The 27,934-nt window shown below is 42.2% G+C and overlaps 2 protein-coding genes across 3 annotated transcripts; one reads left to right on the top strand and one right to left on the bottom strand.

Moving 5' to 3' along the window:
- Positions 1-4,697: 4,697 nt before the first annotated feature.
- Positions 4,698-6,358, top strand: LOC124268527. The gene has a single exon (XM_046703513.1). It carries the CDS (start codon positions 4,809-4,811, stop codon positions 5,694-5,696), a length of 888 nt encoding a protein of 295 aa, XP_046559469.1. The 5' UTR covers positions 4,698-4,808; the 3' UTR covers positions 5,697-6,358.
- A 5,983-nt stretch (positions 6,359-12,341) lies between these two features.
- LOC124268518 lies at positions 12,342-27,324 on the bottom strand. Of its 2 annotated transcripts, none has more exons than XM_046703504.1 (5): positions 26,994-27,324; positions 23,047-23,244; positions 21,865-21,935; positions 19,152-19,309; positions 12,342-14,693 (listed from the first exon to the last, which is right to left on the bottom strand). In XM_046703504.1, the coding sequence occupies exons 1-5, from the start codon at positions 27,242-27,244 to the stop codon at positions 13,290-13,292; spliced, it is 2,082 nt and encodes a 693-aa protein (XP_046559460.1). In that variant the 5' UTR covers positions 27,245-27,324; the 3' UTR covers positions 12,342-13,289. The 2 variants fall into 2 exon arrangements, with proteins under 2 accessions (XP_046559460.1, XP_046559461.1); XM_046703505.1 differs by having other exon boundaries at positions 26,990-27,146.
- Positions 27,325-27,934: the final 610 nt, after the last annotated feature.

The following is a 27,934-nucleotide window of genomic DNA, read 5'->3' as shown; positions in this document are numbered from 1 at the left end:
TTGATCTTCATCCACTCTTCACCTGTTTATTTACATTCTGGGCTAACTCCATTCATCCGTGTCGGGACCACTGTAAACAATGGGATAATACTTTACTAATTACAGAGGCACTGATGTAATCTCAGCCAACTAGCCCTAAACCTCCTCACACGTGTGATGCCCAGATTCCAAGAGGCTCGGTTGGAGGGGGACTTGGGGGGAAGGGGGGAGGGGTGCGGTATGTGGTGACACGAATCAACAGATAGCTAATGAGGTACAGAGGCTGAGTGACAATAAACGACGAGTATCTTTCATCTCCAATTACCGTTGAAGATCCAAACAGTTTACAGATCCCGCTATTTAACACCCCCTCCATATCCCCACCCCCTCCCTACGTCCATCCCCGTCCAACCTCCCCCACTCTAACTGTTTCTGTAACCATCGTTTCTGAATATAGAAGAAGAAGAAAAATATTTTATTATTGTGTCACATGCTAATAAACGAAATTCTGTAAACGTACTCTGGGAGTTTCTCCGCAAACGCAAAACTGGGCATGCAGAGCAGGGCTTGGTTTGTTTCCCCTATTATTCAGAGTAATTAAATCCATTGTTCAATTCTACAGTCATATTTTACAATCTCCAAATACCATTTTAAAACATGCTTTTAATGAATCAATAAAGACACACATTGGATTGTACTATAAACTCAGTTGCCTCTTAGATAAGTTTAAAATCAAGGAAAGTAATCTTACTTCCTCTTCTGTACTGAAGGACCTTCAATTGAAATTTTCATCTGTTCAAGATAATCCAAACACATTAAATTCAAGGAACAAACCTAGAACATATAGAAAATTTATATCTGAAATCAACTTTGAACCATACCTGCAACACTGCAAGATAACAAAACACCGTATCCACTTCACAAAACTAAGACTGAGTGATCACAGGCTAAAAATTGAACTGGGTAGGAGAACAAGACCACCTACACCTTTGGAGGACCGTCTCTGTGATCAGTGCTCTGTCCTTGAGCATGAGGAACACCATTTCATGTGTTGCACTAAATATTCAGATGCAAGAAAGTCCTTATTTAACTCCCTTTCCTCTAAAATTAATAACTTTCTCAGACTTACTATCACTGAAAAAATTAACCTCTTTTTTTTTGCGTATGAACGCACGTGTGTAATAATGTTGTTGACAGAAATAATGATCCAAATAGTATAGAAATTATTTGCTACCACATGTACAACTTTAAACAAATATAGAAGATCTGATTGTCCTAGGCCATTATTATTATACACATTTATATTATTATGTTTTGTTGTTCATCATATATATGTGATTCATTATATATCTTGTTTATGTAGCTTATAGAAAATTGTCACTGTTTCTGTATGGAATGTTTGCACAATAAACATTTTATCTTTATCTTTAATAACACATTTTAAACGTTTACATTGCATCCGGCCATTTTGCCTATGAGACACATGTATGTATCACAGTAATACATTTAAGATAAATAAAAATGTATATTGCACATACATCACAATTCTTGCACCCATAAGTACATTCATGCATGCTTTACATACATACTTTTGACAGAAAAAATGAGTAATATATAAATTTGAAAAGGAAAGAAAGTCCCATTGTCTCAGAATCTAGGCTTGCTTCAGTGAGTGAGTGAGTTTAATTTTACGCTGTGTTTAGCAATATTCCAGCAATATCACGACGGGGGACACCAGAAATGGGCTTCACATATTGTACCCATGTGAAATCGAACCCGGATCTTCGGCGTGACGAGTGAACGCTTTAATCACTGGGCTATCCCATCGCTCCAACTTGCCTCAGTAAGTGCTGAGCAGAACAATGCTTGTATGAATAGCCATTAACTCCTTTGCTGTTAATGTGCAAGGGAAAGAATCAACATATGCAACTCGACAATTGCCTGTGTGGGGAATTGTCCGAGTGGGGAACCCGTTTTCACGAGAGTTTCAATGGTCACTTAAACTTTCAGGACAAAATGGGCGGTGCGCACACACCCCCCACACACACACACACACACACACCCAACACACACACCCACGATCCGCCTATGTAAAGCTTTGCAGCCTGTCGCCTGCCTAGCCCTTCCTGCAATGCCAAAGTCTAGGCTAACAACTAGTCTCTGAAATGAAAATATTTTACAGTAAAAAGCTGATAATAAAAAATAAAATATAATGAAAAGGAGCCCTGAGACTTTCTTCATTTTCTAGACTTGCGTGGGCTTTCTTGGATATGACAGACTATGCCAAAGTCCTAAATAAGGAAAGTCTAGATTTCCCCAGGACTCCCCGGGGCTCCTTTTCAATTTAAATTTGTTTATTTGTTACAATCAAAATAATATATATTCAGAGGCTAAGCATTAGTCTAGGACTGAACTAGGACAGAGCAAGTGGTTGGTTGTATGTCGTGGTAATAAGTGACGCTTGGTGGTCCCCCTTGATTTATCAAACCCTGGTTTCTCTGCTCCAGCCTTTCAGGTGATATACTGCACATTTCCTGCCTTCGGCGTATAACAACATGACCGAACACGTCAGTTGTGACTGGAATTTGTACAATGATTTCAATCCGAAACTTGGGTTATTTCCTCTTGTAATGTTTCATTACTTTAAAAACATTCGTGTCGAGGGTGAGTGTGTATATGTCGCCTCGCACTTCGACACACTCCAATGATGGAATCTTAACCAATCATTCATGCATAAAACTAATAAATAAATTTCGTGGTCGGAAAAAGGAACCAAAATATTCATGGCACTGGCGGATCCAAGGAGGCGCCCCCTTGAAAATGACTAAAGACCACATTGAAGTTAATGTTATGCATTGAGGGGTGGGGTGGGGTTTGTTCCAAACTACCACACATCCGCCCCCCTACCCTTTGACAATTCCTGGACCCGCCCATGCATGGCACAACTAACCTACATTAAAATTGACGTCATGTTGAACAGAGTATCCAGATTTAAGCACATCAAAGCAGAGTTCGGCGCAGGTGTCTGTGTGTGTATCTGTGAGGACATCAAACCTTGACTCATATTCTCGGAACTGAAACTCTGATGCAGATTACTTGATATGCTCTTGAATATACCACTTCACTTGAACGCGTGGGTTTTGAGAAGGTCTGTGTTATTATCTGGGATGTTGTGTGTTAAGTGCACCCATCCACCACTGCCTGGACCCGAATGATATACGTATGTTACTGACAGGGTAGTTACCGTGATGCAGCCGTGACATAGCCCAAACTACGGCGTTGTGCAACATTCGCTCATTCCCCTCATCCACATCAGGCACTACAACCACTACCCTTTCCAGCAAATGCCATCCGTTACAATCCGTGTAAAATCTGATCTTCAGTAACCCATGTCGCAAGAGGCGACTAACAGGATCGGGTGGTCAGGCTTGCTGACTTGGTTGATGCATGTGATCGTATTCGGGTTGCGCAGATCGATGCTCATGATGTCAGTCACGGGATTGTCTGGTTCAGACTCGATTATTTATAGACCGCTACCATATAGCTTGACAAATCAAGCAAAATATTTTGATAGAATCAAAATGATCAACATTTACGTAGAACTGCATTCACCTGGAGTGAGTGAGTGAGTTGAGTTTTACGCCGCACTCAGCAATATTCCAGCTATATGGCGGCGGTCTGTAAATAATCGAGTCTGGACCAGACAATCAAGGAATCAACAGCATGAACATCGATCTACGCAATAGGGATACGATGACATGTGTCAACCAAGTCAGTGAGTCTGACCACCCGATCACCTGGAATATTGCGTTAAACAAAACACTTTCAAACACCCCTTTTCACGGGTTATTTTATATAGCATGACATTGCATTGCGAGTATTGGTTTCCAAGAACTGTCCCTCACTGTGATACTCTTCAAACATAACCGCCGTGTTTGAAACCTCGTAGCAATACTGTTGTTATATCACACATGTTGTGTTACAATGTGTCACTGTTGTCCGTCCTCCCAGGCTGGTCCCACATTCCTTGTGTGGTAGGTCAAGTTGATGCTATGTAATATGTAATTAACTGTATATGTTTGTATACAATTAACAGCATAAGCATTACACATCGATATTGTTTCCAATATTTTTAAAAGTTATTTTTCCATGTCACCCTGAAAACAGTTCTTTGATTGGCATTCTAGAAGTTGGGTAGATGAAGGATGAAGGATGAGGACTATGTTAAAAATAAATTTATTTAATGGATATACAACTTCTTTATTCTGTATAGGCGATGTTTCGACATAGATTCTAATGTCGTTGTCTAATGTCGTTGTCATCACTTGCTTGACAACACCATTAGAATCTATGTCGAAACGTCGCCTATACAGAATAAAAAAGTTGTATATCCATTAAATCTTTTTTTTAGAAAAATAGTCCTCATCCTTCAGCCTGAAAACAATTTACTTTGAGCATTCACGTACCAAAACATCATCAATGTATTTCCTAAATCAAGATCCATGGTTGGAATGCAAGATATTAACTTAATCAACATTTCTGGTAAAAAGTTGCTTCGTTTCCCCAAGTTCTATCGTGTCACGTGATTTATGTTTACAAATAATGTAAGCTCCGCCCCGTTGTTAATTTGACGGGAGAAACCTAAGCCAATGAAAGTCGTTGGCGGCCTGGACGTATGGCAAGTTATAAAACGCACGTGGACTTCGTGCACTGTCACACGCGCCGGGTGCGAGAGTCGTCAGTGCTGCCAATTTGTATCATCCAAGGCGGCGCACCATAGACCGAGGCTACCATCTTCAACTCGGAGGCGACCTGTGGCTGATTTCACAATGCTACTACACCCTGTGCTTGAACCTGACTCCGGGGATTGTCGTACAACTGACGACTTCGAACTACTGGCTGGGGATGAAGTTCCATACAGTCAAAGCTTACTTCTCCCTCAGATCCCCAAATTCACGCCACAGCTCGCCAAGAAGAAAATCTTATCTACCAAAGAAGACTTCACAGGTAGGAATGACTCCGCGTTTAGCGACGTGTTATGTCTGGGCAACGACCACATCTACGACCCCTACCAGGACTACTTTGGATTGTGTCAGGAGTTCGCCGGGGGCCGGGGCGAGCTGAGCCCCAGTTCCGATATTTCCCTGTCATCGGATGAAAGTAGCGACAGCTTCAAGTATGTAACTTTCCAAGCTTCAAATCCACCGCTTGTGAATTCGAATTTCAGCAAGTTAGACCAGGAAAGACTTCGTGCTTTAACAACTGCGGAATTCGAAAGGAACGGAACTACATACGAATTGGACGAGTATGACATCATACAGCAGAAAGTGCGCGGACACGAACCCCCCACCCGGGAGATCCCGGTCGTTCCAAATGATCGGATCAAGGAATACCTGTGGCTGAAACAGTGCAAGACCGCCCGTGGCGATGTTACACAACTACAGGTGCAGGGGAAGAAAAAATCCAAGTTGATCTGTGTATTTTGCAAGAACAACAAGGAACCACCACATGTGTACACCGGGCATGTTTTGAAGGATTCTCGTGGCTATACGGCGTGCCCAGTGTTGCGGAAGTACCCGTGTCCAATTTGCCAAGCCATCGGGGACCACGCCCACACCATCAAATACTGCCCCTTCAACAACGACTCCGAGTTTCGAACCAGCCCCTCTCCTCTCCGCACAACGCGCATGGCCACAGGTAAAAAGCGGCGTACATAGAGAGTTTACCTGCGTTGTGTATACTGTTACATTCCACATTTCAAGTGTATGTTGTTGTGACGGGGACTCGTCATGAATCCAGTTTTCCAGATGAGGAGCTGTTTTTATTCGCAACTGATTTTAATATTGACTCATTGAGGAATTGATGAACTCACCGTGTTGTGTATGATATATACTATCTAGTTCTGTTTATTGTTTAGTCTAGGAACACGTGAATGTGTTAACAAGAGTGCTGTGCTCGAAACGAATTTACCGTTTTGACAGAAAGCTTGCAGTGCTATGTGTTAAAATGCGGGGACATTTTAGCAACGTGTTTTGGTGCAATGACTGTCAAACTTAATAGACATTTTAGTTTAAAATAGTACGTTTCAAGAAATAGCCTGAAATTTTACATCATTTTAAGATTTCAGATTTTTTGTTGAGTATCTAGTAGATCTTATTGTGCATTTAAATGCTTTTATTTATGATGCTTTAGCATGTAGGATTATACGTCATTGTAAATTTGAAATTTTAGAAGTTTCCGACAGTTTTATTGATGTTATTTTATGACCGTCAGTATGTAATATTGATGGAATATGACTCCTGTAAATAGGTCGACTTTGTAAAGACACTTCTGTATTGAAAAGTAGTTTTAGTACCATAGAATATAGATGTAATTCCTACCCGAGTGTTATGTTTTGCTTTGTCAACTGACTTTACCGTGATAGTAACGGTTATGTTGCATGTCGGAAGAGACGACTAAAAGGGTGGGTGATAACTGTACCCAATGCGGTCGGCTAGCCTAGTGGTTAAAGCGTTGGCTCGTCACGCCGAAGACCTGAGTTCGATTCCCCACATGGTTACAATGTTGGAAGCCAGTTTCTGGTGTACTGTCGCGATAATCCTGGTATATCGCTAAAAGCGGCATTAAATATACTCACTCGCTGTACCCTGCACTCGATAGCTGTCTGAGCAGCTGTTGAGTTGAGTTGGGTTTTATGTAACATCGGCATTATTCCAGCCATGTAGTGACGAGATCAAGTTTGAATTAATACACCTTTTAAGTACAAAGCTCAAATGAGTTCTATTTTAAAAGCATATATATTCATTACATTATTATTAAAAAACAGAAAATGACAATGCACTAAATTCAAAAGCACGCAATTCGTTATTCACAATACATAGTTACAATGTATGATAGTTCACAATGGGATGCCCGCTCAAGCGGGAAAAGAGATCTTTCAGATTTGTCGCATAATGTGAATCCCTTGCAGTCGACTCAGTCTACACAGTCAAGCAATATTGGCATGCAGATGCCAACGGGATCGTCCAGTCACTGACAAATGGATCCGGTGGGGTAATACTTCCGATCGTTCCACTATATATTATGTTTATTTAATTTAAGAAAATAAATGTAAAAGCCACTAAGTTCGGATTTGAATAAATTAATTTAACCCAGACCACCCCATAAGGCAGGAACGATCGTACATATTTCCCTTGATCACTGGATCGAATTGTCCAGACTGGGTTAATTACAGTCCGTCATAAGTAATAACGCTGGAACATTGCTCACTGCGGCGCTAAATAGCATTCACTCAACCCCGTCCAGCCCTGCCTGAGGATGTTTATTGCAGCATACCACCATAATACGGACGGTTGCATTCCCACGGAGACATTTCAAGATTAATGAAATATAGCTACTGAGTGAAATGTCTGACAATTCATACAGGTGGTTGGGTAGCCTAATGGTTAAAGCGTCCGCTCGTCACGCCGAAGGCCCGGGTTCGATTCCCCACATGGGCACAATGTGTAAAGCCCATTTCTGGCGTCCCCCCCGCCGTGATGTTACTGGAATATTGCTAAAAGCGGCGTAAAACCAAACTCACTCCCTCATACAGGTGGGTGTGTCCAGGAGATCTGTCTTGAAAGGATTTCCAGATTAGCGGGGTCAGTGCTTAACAAGTGTATTCACCATCGTGGAGGTGCTGTTCAAGCTTGGCAGATTTTTATAATTAATTTACAAGCATGTCTGTAACAGTATAGAGTTTGGCGGCGTTAAACATGCATTTACAGTTTGGGACGAGTCAAAAACATTTGGAATATATACCGCAATGTCTATACTACACGTTTATACAATACATTGCGTCGCACGGACTTGTGGGGTAGCCTAGTGGTTAAAGCGTTCGCTCGTCACGCCGAAGACCCGGGTTCCATTCCCCACACGGGTACAATGTGTGAAGCCCATTCCTGGTGTCCCCCGCCGTGATTTTGCTGGAATATTGGAAAAAGCGGCGTAAACCTAAACTTATTCACTCACGTCAGACTGCGAGATGATATTTCAATCGGCATGCATTATAAAACCAGCCTCAGTAGCGGAGAGATATTCTACGATTTCAGTTTTCGATACTTCTAGTATATTTTAATACAGTAACTCTGCACCTGTTCATGTTTGAAAGACCGCCTCCGTGGTGTAGTTGTTAGAGCGTCCGTCCAGAGAAAATATGTAAGCTAAACATTAAAAATCTAAACAATGTCTTGAAACCAAACAGACATTCCTTTAGTTGGAACGAGGTGCTTTGCTAAATGAGTCTCGTGATTAACAAAATTTGCCAACAGCAATATCTCAAGATAGTGAAGACTTCAGTGAAGGGATGACAGATTCCACAATGTGGTTTTGTATTTTGATACAAATTGTCCCCCCCCTCTCCCAGATTTTATAGTTAAAAGCAGATGACCGAGAAACTTCTTCTATACTGCACCAATATTTATACTGATATAATCATGTGAACCTCCAGATTCCCGCCCCGACCAAGAAGTTTCTGTCATTTACAGTCCGTGCAAGGTCGCGCAGCCGCTTTGAGCGTCGCGTGACAGACAAAACACAGACAGCTCTGCACAACCTGCACGTGATTATTGCCGAGAAGTGGGCGGGGCTTAAAAGCGAGACAGGTTGTGTGGTGTCGAATTTACGATAGTCAGCACGTGCTTACACACACGTACTTTCAGCAAGCCGGTCCTTAAAGTCGTTTACAATGAATAGAGAATTACTGGTAGAATGACCAGTATATTACCTTATATATATATTTCGTTACATTAACTTATTATTACGTTTGTATACTTCTTTACGTATCTAATGCCGTTAATAAAATAGCATTACCTATTTTGGACGAGCTCCGTCTGTTCAAGGATTAAGATGTTTAAGTGATTGAGTGAGCTTAGTTTTACGCCGTACTCAGCAATATTCCAGCTATATGTCGGCGGTCTGTAAATGATCGAGTCTGGACCAGACAATCCAGTGATCAATAACATGAGCATCGATCTGTGCAATTGGGAACCGATGACATGTGTCAACCCAGTCAGCGAGCCTGACCACCTGAACCCGTTAGTCGCCTCTTACAAGAAGCATGGGTAAGATGTTTAAAAACATGGAAAACAAATATTTCAGGTTATTTTTGTTTTTGAGTATGCCTCAGAGAGCAGCCTGAAGTTAGCAGCGGGTTCGTTATTCGTTATTCATTTTTCGAATAACGAATACCGTGCTAGCAACAGGTTCGTTAATCTTTATTCGTTTTTCAAATCACGAATAACGTGCTAGCAGCGGGTTCGTTATTCAAAGGCTATACATGAAAAATCTACAGCGGTGGGGTCATATACACTGATACCTATGTAATGGAATACAGCAGGTTCATTTTACAGGTGTACTACTATGCAAGAGCTGTGTAGTTATTCAACATTCATGAATAACGAAAAGCTAACAAGCACCTGTTTCGTTATTCAGTTTATGCCCATCAATTCTATCAAATATATGATAACAAATTCAACATACCGAATTTCCAGCAGGTCCGTGTTTCGCTATTCAAAACCGAATAACGAAACCCGCTGCTAGCACGTTATTCGTTATTCGGAAGACGAATAACGATACACGAACCCTCTGGAAATACGGTATTTTATATATATCTTACATTTGATAGAATTAATGGGCATACACTGAAAAACGAACCCGGCGCTGGTTAGTTTTTCGTTATTCGGAAGTGCTGAATAACTAAACAGCTCTTGCACAGTCCTACACTTGTAAAAGAAACGTGCAGTGTATATGGCCACACTACTATAGATATTCCGGCGCTGTTTAGTTATTCTATCAGAACTTCTTAACAACTCAACATCTCTTTCACATTAATACACCTGCTGTCTTTTGTTACATGCGTTTCAATGGCGACATTACTATAGATATTCCATGTAGAGCGTTTGAATAACGAACCCGCTGCTAGCACGCTATTCGTTATTCAACACTAGTCCGAGTCTGAATAACAAACCCGGTGCTGGTTAGTTTTTCGTTGTTCAGAGGTGCTGAATAACTAAACAGTTGCTGGGATTTACACTATCTTATATTAGATAGATCTGATGAGACATATAGTGAATAACGAACTCGTTGCTAACTTCAGGTTGCCGCCTCAGAGTATGCCAACATTTCCTGTCTTTAATCCCGAAGACCATCTTTTTTCACATTCTGATACTTATTTCCTCGTCCCTGAATCCCGACAACCTCTTGACATAAACAGGCGGTGGGGTAGCCTTGTGGTAAACGTTTGCTCGTCAACCCGAAGACCCGAGTTCGATTCCCCACATGGGACAATGTGTGAGGCCCATTTGTAGTGTCGCTCCGCCGTGCTGGATTATTCCTTATAATATATAACCATATGCACTCACTCATAAACCTGAAAGTTACATCAGATATCACTCAACACGCAAAGGCAGAACAAGTGTCTTCTGAACACGATGCTTAAAACACGTGGTAAGTATGAAGCTAAATTGCTGAAATAAAATGAATTCAAATTACTATAACAAAATATACATTTTTATATTCACCATTATTGTTTTTAATCTAGACCAGCGTACCTAATATGGATATGTTTTGTTCCCTTTGGCGAGCCGACCGCCTCCATGCTGTAGTGGTAAGAGCGTCCGCCCGGAGAGCGGAAGGTCGCGGGTTCGATCCCCGACCGCGTCATACCAAAAGACGTTAAAATATGGTACTTGTTGGTCCCTGCCTGGCGCTCGGCATTAATGGGTACAACAAGGACTGGTCGGCTCGGAGTCAGTATAATGTGTCTGAGAGGGGTATTCATGCTTTCTCTGCGGCATGGTATCTCAATGGGCTTGCACTCTAAAACCAGCTAGTACAAGCAGCCGCACATACACATACACACGCATACACTTCGTCATATGAGCGAAATATTCTCAAGCACGACGTTAAACCCAATTTCACCTCACCTCACCCCCTTTGGCGAGCCTTTTCGACAATACAAATGAAGCAAGTCTAGATATTTCTCAGTAACAGCAGGGACTCCTCTTTAATTCAAATCGAGTTAACTGTTTTCAACACTTGTTTCAGAAACAAACTATATATATATTCAGAAACTTTACCCCAACGATTATTAATGAACAAGCATCAGCAGGCACACCGGAAGGACTAGTCTGTTTCACAGTCCCTCAACCACATTATTTTCCCATGCAATGCCAAAGCCATAAATGAACCAAGTCTAGATTTTCTCAGGTTCAATTTCCCATCTCACTGGGGCGCCTTTTCAATTTAAATGTGTTTATTTGTTGCTGTCAAAATCATATATATTCAGAGATTAAGCGTTAGCTAGTCTATGGAAGCACCAATATTTGTTTTACGTCGCTTTAAGGATATGTCACAATGGCGGACTCTAGAAAAGGCTCAACACATTGTGCCATGGTAGGGAATCAAACCCGGGTCCTCGGCATGACAAGACCTAACTTCTAACCGAAAGTCAATGAGATTCGACTGTGCATTATGACAGCGTGTTGCTGAAAGTCAATTTACGTTTTGATAATAATCGTAAACAATTTGTTGCATCTCCGCGACCTACTACATTGTGTTGCTGGATTGAGTGGCGTTACTGAATTCACCTATTCTAGAGTGAGACATGAATGAATGAATGAATTAAAGACAACATGCACCCGTCTTATATATCGTTTCATTTTCAGCCCTGCTACACCTGCAGGCTCACGTTTTCCTCAGCATTTGTCCTCAACACCTTGACATTGTGATTGTTTAACGTCACAACATAGATAGGACTATTCACCCATAGCATGTAAGTAATAGGTTCCTTTATGGCTAACTCTCTGTGACGTCACCATTGTGGCGTCATCGTGGGCACCTTGTGACGCTGACCATAAAGTGGCACCAATGTTGTGATCGGATTTTCGCAGACAAGTCTGATCCAGTTAGAATATTACCAAGTGAAGCGTGAAACAATAAACCGAGTATAATTGTCCGCCACTCCAGTCGATGACCTCATAAACAAGAGCATAGTAACTGGAGTTGTCGTATTTTGGGGAGACAGGGCAAGTAAAAGAATATTATCACTCTATCATGCTGATAAAGATATCTTGATGCTAAATAGTTATGTATGAAGTTACATAGGGCTAAAACAATTATATCTAGTATAAAGTCTTTGGTAGAAAATGCAACAGAAGCCACGTAAAGACGAAATGCCGATTTACAGTTTGCCTGTATATTTGTACCATTAGTGTTATGATGGTATCAAATTGAATTTATGGTTCAGCAGAAATATGTGTGTAAGATAATACAAAGATAATTGAACATCAAAATCCACATCAAATGACATGACCAGAATGCGCTGTATGTCAAAATTTATCTAAGTACATGAATTGTCATAAGTACATTTTTATGAAACTCACAAATATTGTTTTTACTATGCTAGTAATAACCCTTATGCAGTCATTTGTTTGAATGAGACTAGAGGTTCATTATCTTTTCAGACGCAAAGCTCTTCACTTACATAATATATTACGCATCCCCATCAAAACCATTCCTGCTCAAATTGATCCACATTTATGAAGCTATTTTCAACAACAACAACAACACAAAGTTAGATACAACAACACAAAGTAAGATACAACACAAAGTAAGATACAACAACACAAAGTAAGATACAACAACAACACAAAGTAAGATACAACAACAACATAAAGTAAGATACAACAACAACACAAAGTTAGAATCTGAAACGCTCATCCAAATTAACTGAACTGTTTAACTTGACCATCCGTTCATGAAAACACGAATGCTCCAATCGGTCCTTTGTGACAACACATGTAGTTTATTAGGGAAAGAAATCAATGTATCAATGATTACACATGTACAAAAGTTAATGGAAATCACAAATATTCTTTTATCGACACCACGGCTCCACACTTCATTTGGCACCGTCAACTTATCGCAGTATCCTTTCTAATCGTACCAGAAAATATATACTTATAATACAGTATCATTACGTTAAATTGATTTTACCTATACTGAACAAAGTAAGTTTGGGAACAAGATAATCTGGGGGTATCTTCTCCAAATGATGAGAGAGCATACAATTCTTGAAAACGTCTCCCAAGATATTTTTTTCTATAAAAACTATTTGTTCACAGTTTGCTGTGAGATTTCACCGGATGTATCAATCAAGAAGCGAGTGGGAGACATTCATCATAAATTAGACGAAAGCATCAAATGGTGCCATAACCTTCAAGAAATTGGTCTTGGGCGGATCGTTATATCAGATTGGAATGGTTTATTCACAGAGTCTGGGTGAAGTTAAATGCGAATGCTATCTGGCTGACTGGGCCCTGGGCTGTTGCGACTAAAAGCGGTGAGGTACTATTCACCCATGGAACTTCCAACACGGCAATCTGACCTTGAACTTCATAATCATAGGGAACTGGAAATGTCCACATAATGTTTGCCTCTCCGTCACCAAAGGATGTATCCAAGGCAACTAGGTAATTCGTGGCATTGAATGAAGAGTGGGGCTCAGTTTTATTCACCCGTCTTACGGCGAACAGAAGGAGGTCAGCGTGCGTTTTTGGATCTAAGGCTACCATCACCCTTGACGTCACTTGTACTGTGGTGTTCAGCATTTGGGAAACGTTAGCGATTTGTTGGACCTGGCTTGAGATTTGATCGAATCCGTTAATGGTGTCCCCAAACTGAGTGACAGCCCACACCAGACTTCCCTCGCCAAGCCTGGTCCGTTGCTGTGTGTGCGTAGCTTGTGTTTTGTCGTGTTTGGGATCCGCGTCTTCTTGCTTAATAGAAGTGTTCCAGGACGAGTGCAGCCCCATTCTGCCGTACGATGAGTCATAGACTGACATGTGAGATAGAGAGAAGTTGTTGCTGTATAACAGACTCATGTTGGTTCCTAGATCTTGAATGCCTACCAGTCTGGAAAATGAGCTTTCCAGGCAACTCTGACGATGTTCCTCCAATGTCAGCATGTCACAGATCCCGATAGGGGGAGCCACGCTGGCCATCACTGTTCCAAAGAAGTAGCTCAAACTTGACTGTTCACTTGTCTGCTGAGACCATTGGTGGCGAATGTTGCTGGGGGGATGGCGGTCCTTTTGGTAACCGCCCGTACCGGAAGTACCAGACTTTGTGTTTCCTGTACGGGAAGTACCAGAGTTTTGATACTTGTTTGTGTTTCCTGTACCGATGAATTGTATAGACTCGTGCTGAACCATTTCAAGTACGTCGGAAGACACGTCATGTCGATGTGCTGGATTACGCAAACTGTTGGTAGGTTCCCTAAAGCTTTTGCCACCCTTTGCTATAGATCGTTTTAGCATGTCTAGCACGAAGGAGTTACGTTCTGCCCGATCAGCCGTCTTATACTTTAATCTCGTGTCGTGCTCTAGTGTGGCATGTTTGTTTCTGGATAGACGAGACTGATTCATTTTGTCCGGGTTCCTCGGGTGTACTGCTTCACGCGAGATCCTGGCTATTGGCCTCTGTTTACTACCATCTATGTCCTTACTGGTTTGTTTCGGTTCATACTGGGGCGATTTCTTGGATTTCACTGGTTCCCGGTAGTTGACCTTGACCTCTAGTTCCAGGTTCAAGTACCAGACGATATCGATAGGCTTCACCATGCGATCCAAGATGTCCATGGCGTACAGACGTTGCATAGCTAGAGTGCCCAACTGTGGAAAATATGGAAGAACCTGATATAATCAGTGATACAATATGTCATTCATTAAAAGCCAGTGTTTTACCTTGCCTTTGCGATGCAAGGATAGCCGATAGGCTCAGTAAAGTCTCTCTATACAAACAATCGAAGGGAAATGCTCAACTACAGAGTTGGGGTGATGTTGTGCTACTAGGACAGGGATGAATACGGCTGTCAGCGCCCGCCCGGTACCCTGCAGTGAGGTCAGACAATATCGGTCTCTCAGTATTCTGCAGTACAAAATCTGCCAGCAAAGGCTTTATTGTGGATTGTTCAAATACGTCACAGTGACAGCAGGTGCGCATGTCACAGGACAGAGACGATGGCAGATGAAGGGGTACTTCAGAGATAGGGTGGGGAGAGACAGGTAAGCTGTAAGTACAGTGGGTGTTGCATGACAAGGGGTGGGGTAGGGAGGGACAGGTCAGTTGTACAGCGTGTGAGGGGTTGTGGAGTAGAAGGACAAGCTCATCTGTAGGTACAGTGAATGCTGTGAGAAGGGAAGGGAAAGCTGAGATGTTGCTGAATGTAGGTCACAGTAGGAAGCAGTCAAATAAGATCAACGCTTTTACGACAGATAACATACATTCGCAATCAACATTTGAATGAAAACATGACCGCTTCTATTGAAAACATGTTTTATTTAGGGGAAAACACTAATGAATCACTCGTAATATGGCAAAACTAATCATTTTAAATTTTATTCAATCGACATTTAATGGACGCCAAAAGCATACACACCGGTCATATTCCTAGCAGTTGCGACGAATGTCTCATAGGATCCGCTAACAAGACTGATTTGGCCTCTAACCTGAAACGAATCGGGTAAGGGAGTACTCCACATCACGGTAGGCGCTTTCTTAGAAGACAGAACACCTTGCAGCGTCACGAGGTGTTGAGAGTACCTTTCGGCAGTGGTGTTTGCAACGCTCAATGCGAACATGAGTACAAACCTATCAGCAGTATCTTTATGTACCATTAGTTTTGAGGATAACCTGACGTGCTTCACATTCAGTAAGGTATTTAAAGTAATGTTCATAAACATTACTTTAGTTTTAGAGTCAAGAGCTGAAATAACAGAACCCCGTTGCTGAGCAACCCAGACTACGGGCATCTGAACAGTGCCGTCATGACAAAACGTGACGTCATCGTAAATAGCGAAATCTGACGGGGGATAACTGGTTGTATACACTACGGTTCCCTTCGAGCCGTCTTCTCTAACGGCTAGCAACGTCGACACTGCGTCACCATCAACCCCCGAAAGACTGATGTAGATGGTGCCGAGGTAATACAACAACACAGAACCACCATCTATGTCGTCGTTGTCAGAGGCGAAAGTAGTCCTTCCTGTTCCAATGTTTACGCTCCATATTACGCGCATGCGCTCTAACTCACTGACCCGGATGTCGACAGAATATAAGCGCTGCATTCTCACAATCTGAAAACGGACAAAGGAAGCGGTAGAAGCAAAGCTTTGTGAGATAGAATGTTTTCAACAAACAAGACAAAGCGGGTGGAGGAGTGGTCGACCTTCACTAATATAACGGGAATAAAGATATGAAATAACGAAACGGCGATACACTAACCTAACGCTATGTATTTAAACTAGATAATTCATAGATGAAGCGGTTGTGAGTATAGGCTGCTGCAGTTAAGCAGTTGTGAGTATAAGCTGTTGTGGTTGAGATGGGGTGAGTATAAGATGTGTAGTTGAGATGGGGTGAGTATAAGCTCTTGTAGTTGAGATGGGGTGAGTAAATAAGCTGCTGTAGTTGCGATGGGGGTGAGTATAAGCTGTTGTAGTTGAGATGGGGTGAGTATATAAGCTGCTGTAGTTGAGATGGGGGTGAGTATTAGCTGTTGTAGTTGAGATGGGGTGAGTATAAGCTGTGTAGTTGAGATGGGGTGAGTATAAGCTGTTGTAGTTGAGTATAAGCTGTTGTAGTTGAGATGGGGTGAGTATAAGCTGTTGTAGTTTGAGATGGGGTGAGTATAAGCTGTTGTAGCTGAGGATGGTGATGAGATGGGGTGAGTATAGCTGTTGTAGTTGAGATGGGGTGAGTGTTGTAGTTGAGATGGGGGTGAGTATAAGCTGTTGTAGTTGAGATGGGGTGAGTATAAGCTGTTGTAGTTGAGATGAGGAGGGGGGTGAGTATAAGCTGTTGTAGAGTTGAGATGGGGTGAGTATAAGCTGTTGTAGTTGAGATGGGGTGAGTATAAGCTGTTGTAGTTGAGATGGGGTGAGTATAAGCTGTTGTATAAGCTGGGGTGTATGTAGTTGAGATGGGGGTGAGTATAAGCTGTTGTAGTTGAGATGGGGTGAGTATAAGCTGTTGTAGTTGAGATGGGGTGAGTATAAGCTGTTGTAGTTGAGATGGGGGTGAGTATAAGCTGTTGTAGTTGAGATGGGGTGAGTATAAGCTGTTGTAGTTGAGATGGGGTGATGTGAGTATAATGTGGTGAGTATAACCTGTTGTAGTTGAGATGGGGTGAGTATAATTAAGCTGTGTAGTTGAGATGGGGTGATTATAAGCTGTTGTAGTTGAGATGGGGTGAGTATAAGCTGTTGTAGTTGAGATGGGGGTGAGTATAAGCTGTTGTAGTTGAGATGGGGTGAGTATAAGCTGTTGTAGTTGAGATGGGGTGAGTATAAGCTGTTGTAGTTGAGATGGGGTGAGTACAAGCTGTTAGTAGGAGATGGGGTGAGTATATAATTAAGCTGTGTAGTTGAGATGGGGGTGAGTATTGAAGTAGTAGATAGGGTGTATAAAGTGTTAGTATTAGCTGTTGTAGTTGAGATGGGGTGAGTATAAGCTGTTGTAGTTGAGATGGGGTTGAGTATAAGCTGTTGTAGTTAAGATGGGGGTGAGTATAAGCTGTTGTAGTTGAGATGGGGGCTATGAGTATAAGCTGTTGTAGTTGAGATGGGGTGAGTATTAGCTGTTGTAGTTGAGATGGGGTGAGTATAAGCTGTTGTAGTTGAGATGGGGGTGAGTATAAGCTGTTGTAGTTGAGATGGGGTGAGTATAAGCTGTTGTAGTTGAGATGGGGTGAGTATAAGCTGTTGTAGTTGAGATGGGGTGAGTATAAGCTGTTGTAGTTGAGATGGGGTGAGTATAAGCTGTTGTCGTTGAGACGGGGTGGGTATAATGTGTTGTAGTTTAGATGGGGTGAGTATAAGCTGTTGTAGTAGTTGAGATGGGGATGAGTATAAGCTGTTGTAGTTGAGATGGGGTGAGTATAAGCTGTTGTAGTTGAGATGGGGGTGAGTATAAGCTGTTGTAGTTGAGATGGGGTGAGTATAAGCTGTTGTAGTTGAGATGGGGTGAGTATAAGCTGTTGTAGTTGAGATGGGGGTGAGTATAAGCTGTAATAGTTGAGATGGGGATGAATGTAGGCTGTTGTACTTGAGATGGGGGTGGGTATAAGCTGTAGTAGTTGAGAAGGGGATGAGTATAGGCTGTTGCAGTTATACACTGTATTTGTTTCCCTTACCCCAGCCCTAACCTTAGTGTATTTTATACCATTAGGCTATGCGCTTGGGATACAGGTGTTTTTTACTTGAATGCATCTTTTACAATGTACATAACTTTATCCCGGATTCTGTAAATTGGTATTCCCGATTATCAGTATCATGAGGTGAGGTGAGGTGAAATTGGGTTTAACGTCGTGCTTGAGAATATTTCGCTCATATGACGAAAGTATCATGAGACATACATCATGTAGCTATCATATGTTGGATAACAGAGGCTAGTTCAAGGCTTGAATGGAGCTGGGTTTGGGAAGTGCAATTTCCAATATCGTTTTGCTAAAGTGTAAATACAAACAACTTGACTGTGATAGATTAAATCATTTAAATTTTATACTATCATTCGGTGATGCAGATAAATTGCCTACGTTCAAAACATTCATCGTCTTAAACATTCTAAAACATTTTAGTCTTCATGAAATGTATCGTAAGGTCAAAGTGTCTTGATACACTATCCCACACGCGGAGACCACTAGATCCCCATCATCCGACTGACCGGACTGGGAGATCCTACTCAGCGATTGGTTGATTGTGTCTCTGTAATGTGGTTGGATGCTCAAAATATATCATTGATTGCCTGGTCCTGTCTCGTGTTTTACAGATCACTAAGCCTTAAACAAGTTTCTAATCAATAGTTATTTGTTGAAATTGTAATTCATTATATAAATGATTATATAAATAATTATATAAATAACAAGAAAAAGTTATCATGTGTACTTTCGGCTTATCTAGACGTTCCTATTATATATAAGGATAGAATTACATTGACTTATTATGTAGTAGAGGCTATACAGTCTGGGGGCAGTTCTAGAGACCACACAGTCTGGCGCCATTTTGCTGCTGGAACATAGTTGTGTGTGGCGTTAAACAGCATGCGAACAAGTGACAAAAGTGCCTCCCTACCTTTTCTTGGGGTATGGTGGCGTCTTGGGGGTCGGGCTGGAACTGAGTGAGGATGTAAGCGCGGCTACCTTTCATAATGGGCTGGGCGATGGGGTGAAAAGTCCCGTTATACCTCTCCACGTTTCCCCGTAGCACCAGGGACGCCAAGGGGATCCCGTCTGGCAAAATTCGGAAAACATTTTAGCATGTTTTAGCTTAAGAAGCACTTTGAGCATATCCCTGTGACGTGGAAAGGCGCTATATAAATGGCCTATTATTATTATTATTATTATTATTATTATTATATGTTCTATATGTTACGTGAGTTCCAACACTTGCAAAATCTGTGTGAAAATACAACAAAAATACAAAAATAACATGTTGTCATGTTGACAGGTTTTGTAATTTCCTTTACAGTCAAATACCGTTGTGTCAAAGTCGACGGGACCTTCACAAATATTTCGAGTTATCAAAGGCTCGACATAACCGCATAATGGCGACTAAAGAAGGACAGGGCTATAACTTCAAGTCAAGTGTAAGTTAGGAGTTCGACACACCAGTGTTTAACTGTATATACATATCACGTACAAAAGGTCCAGCCCAGTACGAATACCTGTTCTTGTTCTTGCGCTGTTGATTTCATACAGATTGTGTCAGCGTCCGTAAACAACTTAACCAAAATAGTCCTGTCCCTCCGGTGAAGTATATCCCATTGGTAATGCCATTATGAAAAAGAACCTTGAAACAATGCAAGTAGAAAGATAGATAAATCCGTGTGTGCGTGTTTTCAGATTAACGCTTAGTCTCTGAATATATTAATTTTATAGTAAACCCAGCAACAAATTGAAAAGGAGCCCCAGTGAACCTGGGGGGTGGGGGTGGGGTGGGGGAGATTTAGACTTGCTTTATATTTAGGGCTTGAACATAACAGGGAGGGCTAGGCAGTAGGGGAAATAAAGTATTTCAGGGGACTGTTAAACAGACTATAGTGTTCTTTCAAACTAGATCCTCTACCAAAACCTTGAAGGTTTTTTCCAATAGGTAGGATTCATTCAAATAAACCACACACCAAAACATCTAACTGATTGCAGGCAGATTATCATGTTTTGTTAGGGGCCAGCTAGTCGGCCTGATGGACGATGTGACAAGGCAAAGCTCTGATGAGGATATCAAGTAACATAATCAGGCAGTTCACATTACATTCGGTGACAACAACTTTACAAGCGAGGAGAGATACGGGATGGGGCTGGGGGTGATGTTCACGGGCTACTTCGTAAAATATAATCTGCATGGGTTGGTTGTGGCAGGTCGGGAGGGGAGCAGCGAGGGGAGGCGGGAGAAGAGGGTTTTCGTTGAGGTCAGGAAATGGTCGTAGATGTCAGGCCCTGGAATGGCGATGTTTATCTTGATAATCAGTCATTTAGATTCCGAGTGTTGGGTGGTGGATTTACAACACCTCGCGGTGACGGGGGACAACAACGTGATGGATATACTGCAAATACACACACGGCTTCAAACTGTCTCATTCGTTCAACATTCAGAACACAGTTCGGGGTCTGTATGATTGTCTAAAAGGTTCGCGAACGTCTACTTTTCAGTCTCTGTCTGAGATGTAAGAATTTCTCTGGGTTCCTTTCTATTTTTCAGATTTGAAAACAGTATAATAAAAATGTATCTCATATTAGATGATTAATGTCGGTCAGAATGATAGAAAATACTGAGATTACAGTAATTCGCAACACTGATCCCGCGATCATAGGGGCGTGTCTAGCTTAGAAACAGCGTTAGAAAGACTTATAGGTGTATAGACCGAACCCTATTACTAAATAAAAGGATAATACTAGTGAGTGAGTGCGTTTAGTTTTACGCCGCACTCAATATTCCAGCTGATTTGCGGCGGTCTGTAAATCATCGAGTCTGGACCAGACAATCCAGTGATCAACAGCATGAGCATCGAGGATAGTAACAGTGTTGGGTCTATACGCCTATATGTCTTTCCAACGCTGTTTCTAAGCGAGACACGCCCCTATGCCAGCGAAGACGTGTTAACGGGACCCCTCAATATATTACATATAGATAGATAGAGTGAGTGAGCGTTTACGCTGATAGTACGGCTGGGGAAAAGATGAATTACATCAACAAATGGTACCCATGAACTGAAATCGGACCCGGGCCTTCTACGTGACGAGCGAACAATGCAGTTTGACCACTACTGTCGCACAGTCACTGAAAACATTATTTTCCTACTGACTACCCCTCCCTGCAATGCTAAAGCCCTAAATGAAGCAAGTCTACATTTCCTCGGTTTATGAATCTCCAATCTCACTGGGGCTTCTTTTGTTAATTTAAATGTGATTATTTGTTACTATTAAAATTATATATATTCAGAGACTAACCTTAGCACTGACTGATTATAAGAACGTATCTCAGGGGTTGAAATGGAATAACCACATAATCCACTGTGCAGGATTATACATACTCACATATAAGTTAAGTCACATGCTCGCTTTCATAAACGCGATGTCGATGATTATAGAATGTAAACCCACGTGGATTTATGCGATTTAATAAATATCTTTACAAAATGTTTTTTAACATAATTCTTTATAGGATATGCAGCAATGTTACCATTTGTTCGATGTAGAAACAGTGACAATATTGTACAAACTACATGAACAAACTTATACATAGTGTAAACTTGTCGGTCGTAGAGATCGACAGCAGGTTAACTCACTTGCAAGGTAGGCGACCAGCTCCCCCGTCTGAGACACAATGAACAAGATGTTCCCTTCTCCGAACACAATGCTGGAACAGAGCAACAGGGGTAGTGAGTGGATTGGGTTTGGCGCCTGTTGAATGGTGTTTCATCTAAATCACACCTGAATAAGGCGGTGAGGAGGAAGGGTGAATATGTTTTTACGCCGCTTTTAGCAATATTCCAGCAATAGCACAAGCAGCAGGGGCTTCACACAATGTACCTATGTGGAGAATCGAGCCCGGGTCTTCGGCGAGACCAGCGAACTCTTAAACCACAAGCCTACCCCATCGCCACGGACGGTGGGAGGAAGAAAGGGGAGCCCGAAGGTATGTCAATCCAATGCGTGAAACTCTAGTCTGTCTTACAGTCACTGAACCATATTAGTTTCGCTTCCCTTTCCATGTCCAGTCTTTATTGTAATTCTGCATCTGTAAATTAAGCAAGTCTAAATTTTTAACAGGTGGGATCACCATCAGAAACAATAACCCACTTGTTTATCCGGATGCACTGATTCCAAGCACGCGTAAGGGACACAACACAACTACAGAACGCTGCGGCGACGGCAGTCAGGAAAGCTATGCCAGTACTTCGCGTCAGTTAACGTAGATTAACATCCTAAGTAATTCACATGAGTTACTATGCATGCCACTGATTCATCATGTATGCAATAGCAGAGCCTCATCACCCGATTAGACAAAAGCATATCCTGAAAAACATAGCATGAAATGTCATGAACTATACCGTGGTAATTATTACATTGCTAATTATTGTAAATACATTATCAACTAGCTGTCTGCGAATTATTTTTGTACGTATAAGTCATCTTGGGAAATCGTACAATAATACACCCGAAAACCATGAATTCTGAACGTCACTAAGGGGCTAGTTGGTACTGTGGTTTGGGGACACGTAGCCCAGAGTTCAGTAAGCCATAGAGCAACTGTTGGTCTGTCTGATTGTGGGTGGAACCAATGCCGTTCCAAGTGACTGAGCGTCTATGGTATTATAAGGTACTATTTTATGAACTTAAGATATATTCAAATTTGAGATTTTATATCGAGATTTGAAGTGTGCCTGAGACCGAATATTGTCCTAATCTGAAAGTGCTAAACAAATCTTTCCTCGGTTAGAGGCCGGTAGCCAAGCTCACTCCAATACCTGTAGACTGGTGTCATTAGAGGATCCAGTGGAATAACGGGCTTCTCCACATTGCCATTACCGTCCACCTTCGTGAGGTATCTGCCGTCGCTGCCGATGATGTCACCACTGATGTCCATTATAGGAAGAGAGGGGTTGATCAAGCTGGAGTCCTTCCACAACACCCTCCCGGTGTCTGCGTCAATTCCCACGTACCCACTGCAAGACACAGAGTGGAAATAGAATTATGCTCGGTTTAGAACCTTTAACGACGGAACACTTTAACGACGGAACAAACAACCCATTCTTAACGTTGTTTGTAGTCTAACACCACGTTCAGGAATATTCCTGCTGTATGATGGTTATCTGTTAAACGTGAGTCTGGACCAGACAATCCAGTGACTGCCATTGCGAACAACGGTCTCCGCCGTGAAGGTAGGACAACACAATCAACCATAAGTCATCGTGCGTGTCCACCCTAACAATTATGGTGCCTCTTACGTTTGTTCAGTGTTTGTTTGTTGTTTAACGCCGCACTTTGCAATGTTCCAGCTATATGGCGGCAGTCTGTAAATAAACGAGTCTGGACCAGACAATCCAGTGATCAACAGTATTCATGAGCATTGATCTACGCAATTGAATTGGGATACGATGACATGTGTGAACCGAGGCAGTAAGCCTGATTATCCAATCCAATCCCGAAAGTCGCCTCTTACAACAAGCATGAGTTACTGAAGACAAATTCTAATGCGGGTCTTCACCTCTTACGACTCGCTTAGGCTGCCGGGGGCCTCTACACGGTAACCCCAGGCAACGCGGGGCCTGCTGAGCAGCAAAGAGAATTGAGACGCAGACTACAACGAGCTGCGACGTAAATCTAAACTCACTCACTCACTCTACAAGAGCTATCGTAACTCTATGGTTTATCGTACGTTTACGAATGACGAGGCGCAAAGATAGCTTCATGGATCAGGATTAGGATCCACAAGCGTTCGGAACGTTACGACCTGTCGTAACGCCATGGTTTATCAAAGGCTACGAATGTCGTAGAGCAACGAACGTTTTGGGGATCGGAACCCAGAACTCTGACGTCTATTATTGATGAAACAAAACTTTGGTAGCCAAAAAAGACCAGCCTTTTTTATAAGCCATGGAGACATAACACACACTTTGGACGAAAACAACACCAAAGATGGATTTACCGTGGTAATTTGATCAATTCATCCAAAGGTGACACTGATGATTAGATTATAGTCAGACTTCAGCTCTGTATGAGCAGTTTCCAAAACACCGCCATGTTTGATCACTCAGCACTCCAACAGCGCTTCCCCGAGGTGTCAGGCTGACAAGTTGACCTGTGACCTCACCAGGGAACAGATCCAACTGGTGGTGAAATATACGTCCCTAACTACCACCGATTTGTTTTAATGTTTAACTGTCTACATACTTGTTTTTAATAAGGCATCACTGGAGCAATCCATTCATTACATGCTGTGTTAAAACAACAGATGAACGCACCATTGAGAACACCAGTAACTGAATATGGCTTAACGGCGCGTTTAATTGTACTCAGAAATATGGAAGACACTAGCAATGCTGTACATTCCATATCCCGATATAGGGAATAGAACCTCATGCGTCACCAGCGAACGCTTCACCCACAATGCTACATCGCCACGCAAGTTGTATCATAAGAGCAAGCATGGGTAAATGTCAAAGGCGATAATTGACATCAGTATCAATATTACATTATAACATACAAATCATCATTATCTAAATAAGATTTTGCTCCATAGTCAGCTGCGGCGGTCTGGAAATAATCAAACCATACAAGACAAGCAATGTTCGACACCAGTGACCTGATGGTCTCAAAACAATCAGCTTCCATTGACGTCACATGTGTACAACCAGGGTATGAAACCAGACCACAGGGCTGTTTAGATGTAAAACTTGCCAGCCCTGACCAAAACTTGCCTGCCCCACAAAAAATACTAATTTACTTAGAAGAATTAAATTAAAACTTCTAAAATATTGAAAAAGACTAATACTAACTTCATATACATGTCTAAATTTTAACCCAACCGTCGGGCAGGTGCATTCGAGAATCTGGCAGTCTGTGTTGAAAATTACCCGTCCCGGTTGGTCGGGCAGGCAGGTATTTCGAGCGCTGGTACAACTCGTCAGTTTGGACGACAAGTATTAGTCAGTCTCACAGTCATGTCCCTGAACAGCATGACTTTCTCTTCCATCCTAAAGCCCCAAATGAAGCAAATGATTTCCTCCCAAAGCGCTGAGGTTAAATTTCAATTTGAATGGAATTACTGTTTCTATCAAAATTGTATCTATTCAGAGACTAAGCATTAGTATCTATAGAGGTATTGGGGTATAACACAAGTGTAGCAACATTCTAGCAATATTGAAATGGACTTCGCCCATTGTATCCTTGTGGGGAGTCGAACCCGGGTCTGCGGCGTGACGAGCGAACGCTTTAACCTCTAGGCTACCCCACCGCCCCGGATACAGCACGGAAGTCAGACGAGGAAAGACTCAGTGACAGTGAGCCATGTCATAGACGTGTAACACTTTGATAAAACTGGCATCCATAGGTGTGTTTCTCAGGTTCATGAGTGAAGCATGACCCTTACATGACGTAGCATTCAACAACGCTCGCTTTGGGCTAAGTACTAATTTAACTTAAGCCCCCGTGCTCCACGAGCCTCAGTTGTTTTCTTGAACTTCTTTAATTAAGAATTGACTTCCACATTTATGAACGTGGAAACAGATGTGCACACTATGTAAATCCGAGGGTATATTGAAGCCAGTTCGCATATATACCGCGAAAGAAAGTTGGGGATATTTAATGTTGGGGCGATATTATTGGTACAAGACGTGGCATTGTAACATGAGCTCACAACATGTTATAATATAGAACGACAAAAAAACAGGCGCACAAGACCATTTCATCAGAACGACTGTGATACGAAACCCTGGTCTTCACAGAGCTGCACTACACAGATGGAACCTGCTTGCCCGACGTCCACGTGTTACCCACAATTGACGGACCGTCACCCATTGAGCATGTCTGGGATATCCTTGGCCGGCGCATCAACAACCATCGGCCACTCTCAGCGAAATCATTTTACACTGCTACGAGTGTGTTTGTTTGTTGGTTGGTTGTTTAACGCCGCACTGAGCAATACTCCAGCTATATGGCGGCGGTCTGTAAATGATCGAGTCTGGGCCAGACAATCCAGTGATCAACAGCACTGATCTACGCAATTAGGATACGATGACATTAAGGATGGGACGGGATACCCGGGACGGGTGGGTAATGAGTTGGACCCGGGTACCCGTCTCAATACCCGGACCCGTTATGATCATGTGACTAATAGACTAAACAATGTAATATCATGTTATTCTTTCATGATTAAAAGGTTGCATTGTCTTTGACGACTTAGACATTATTTACAGTCACTTCTTTTGAATATAATACTTGGTTAAGATAATTGAAAAACCCAAAATTTTAGCCCCCGAGCTTAAGAATAATTTGCCATTTCTTGCAAATTTGATGTCAGGAATTAACATAACGGGTATCCGGGTAGGTAGGGTAATAAGGGGTCGGGGTACCCGGGTAGAAAATTTGGACCCGTCCCAGCCCTAGATGACATGTGTCAACGAAGTCAGCGAGCCTGACAACCCGATCCCGTTAGTCGCCTCTTACGACAAGCATGGGTTACTGAAGATCAATTCTAACCAGGATCTTCACGGGTTCAAGTGTGTTAGTGATATAACAGAACTGCTGGCCAGTTGGGACAGACGGACAGACCTGTGTTCAAAGATATTGGAATCGGCCCACGTTGGCGCCATACCTGGATTAACGTGGTGACTAGTACGGAGCTACGCATACAATCGCACATGTATAGGTTTGCATGCTTCAAACATGAGTCAAAACAATTTTTGTTACCCACTATTGTGACGGGCAGACGACATGTCTGTCGTTACTGACGCAGCCGAGAAGACGACTTCCGGTCCCAGATGAATTTGACAGCTGTGTTGTCCAGACGACCTTGAACCCTGACCTTGGAATTCCTGATGGCGTCAGAAGGGAGAAGGACCCTGTGGGTGTGCAGCCGTAAGAAGGACAACCTGACACAGGCTGCGAGACCACGAACTGGACACACGTACAGGCGGTGACCACAGCGACCCACAGGAGAAACATGGCCCAACTTTCCTCACCGAGACAGACGAATATTTCGTTCAACTAAATATTATCTATCACTCCCTTCTCATTCGACTCATCTGATACGTACCAAGTGCGGTCACGTGAAAGTGATATCAATTACGAACAATGAAACAATCTCAACAACAATGTCAGTGATAACAGGTGTTGTACTAGTCTGTCAATCAGACCCTGAAAACAAAATTAATATACCCAATGGCAATGCAGCCCAGTTTCTGAAAATGAAGAATGCGTCTGGGCTATTATTGTATCATATTAACGCAATTTAAAAACCTTTTTTCTGCAAAATATGTTAATTTCAGAGACTAGATTTTAGGGACCGTGCATAATTTATGGCTGCGGGGTGGAGGTTGGGGGTGATGATTCTTATGGTGAACTATGTACAATGTGAATGACTCCCACCTAAATTTTATGTACCTAATAGTACGTGACACTCCTTCCCCTCCCACCTGTATATCATGTGGAAAATCAATGACACCCTCTCCCCCATTCCCTTAATTCGTAAGTATAATTTTAAATTATTTTTATGTACAAAATTGCCGACCCCCCTCAACTGCATGTGTATTCCCCAGAACAAAATGGGTAACTGTACACCTACTACTGCTGTGTGGGTCAGACTGTACACCTACTACCACTGTGTGGGTCAGACTGTACACCTACTACCGCTGT

Source organism: Haliotis rubra, unplaced genomic scaffold, assembly GCF_003918875.1.
Source record: "Haliotis rubra isolate DU_JTF1 unplaced genomic scaffold, ASM391887v1 Scf1389, whole genome shotgun sequence".
NCBI lineage: Eukaryota > Metazoa > Mollusca > Gastropoda > Lepetellida > Haliotidae > Haliotis > Haliotis rubra.
Note: the sequence above shows the minus strand (reverse complement) of the source record. Positions and strands in the feature narration are given on the sequence as shown.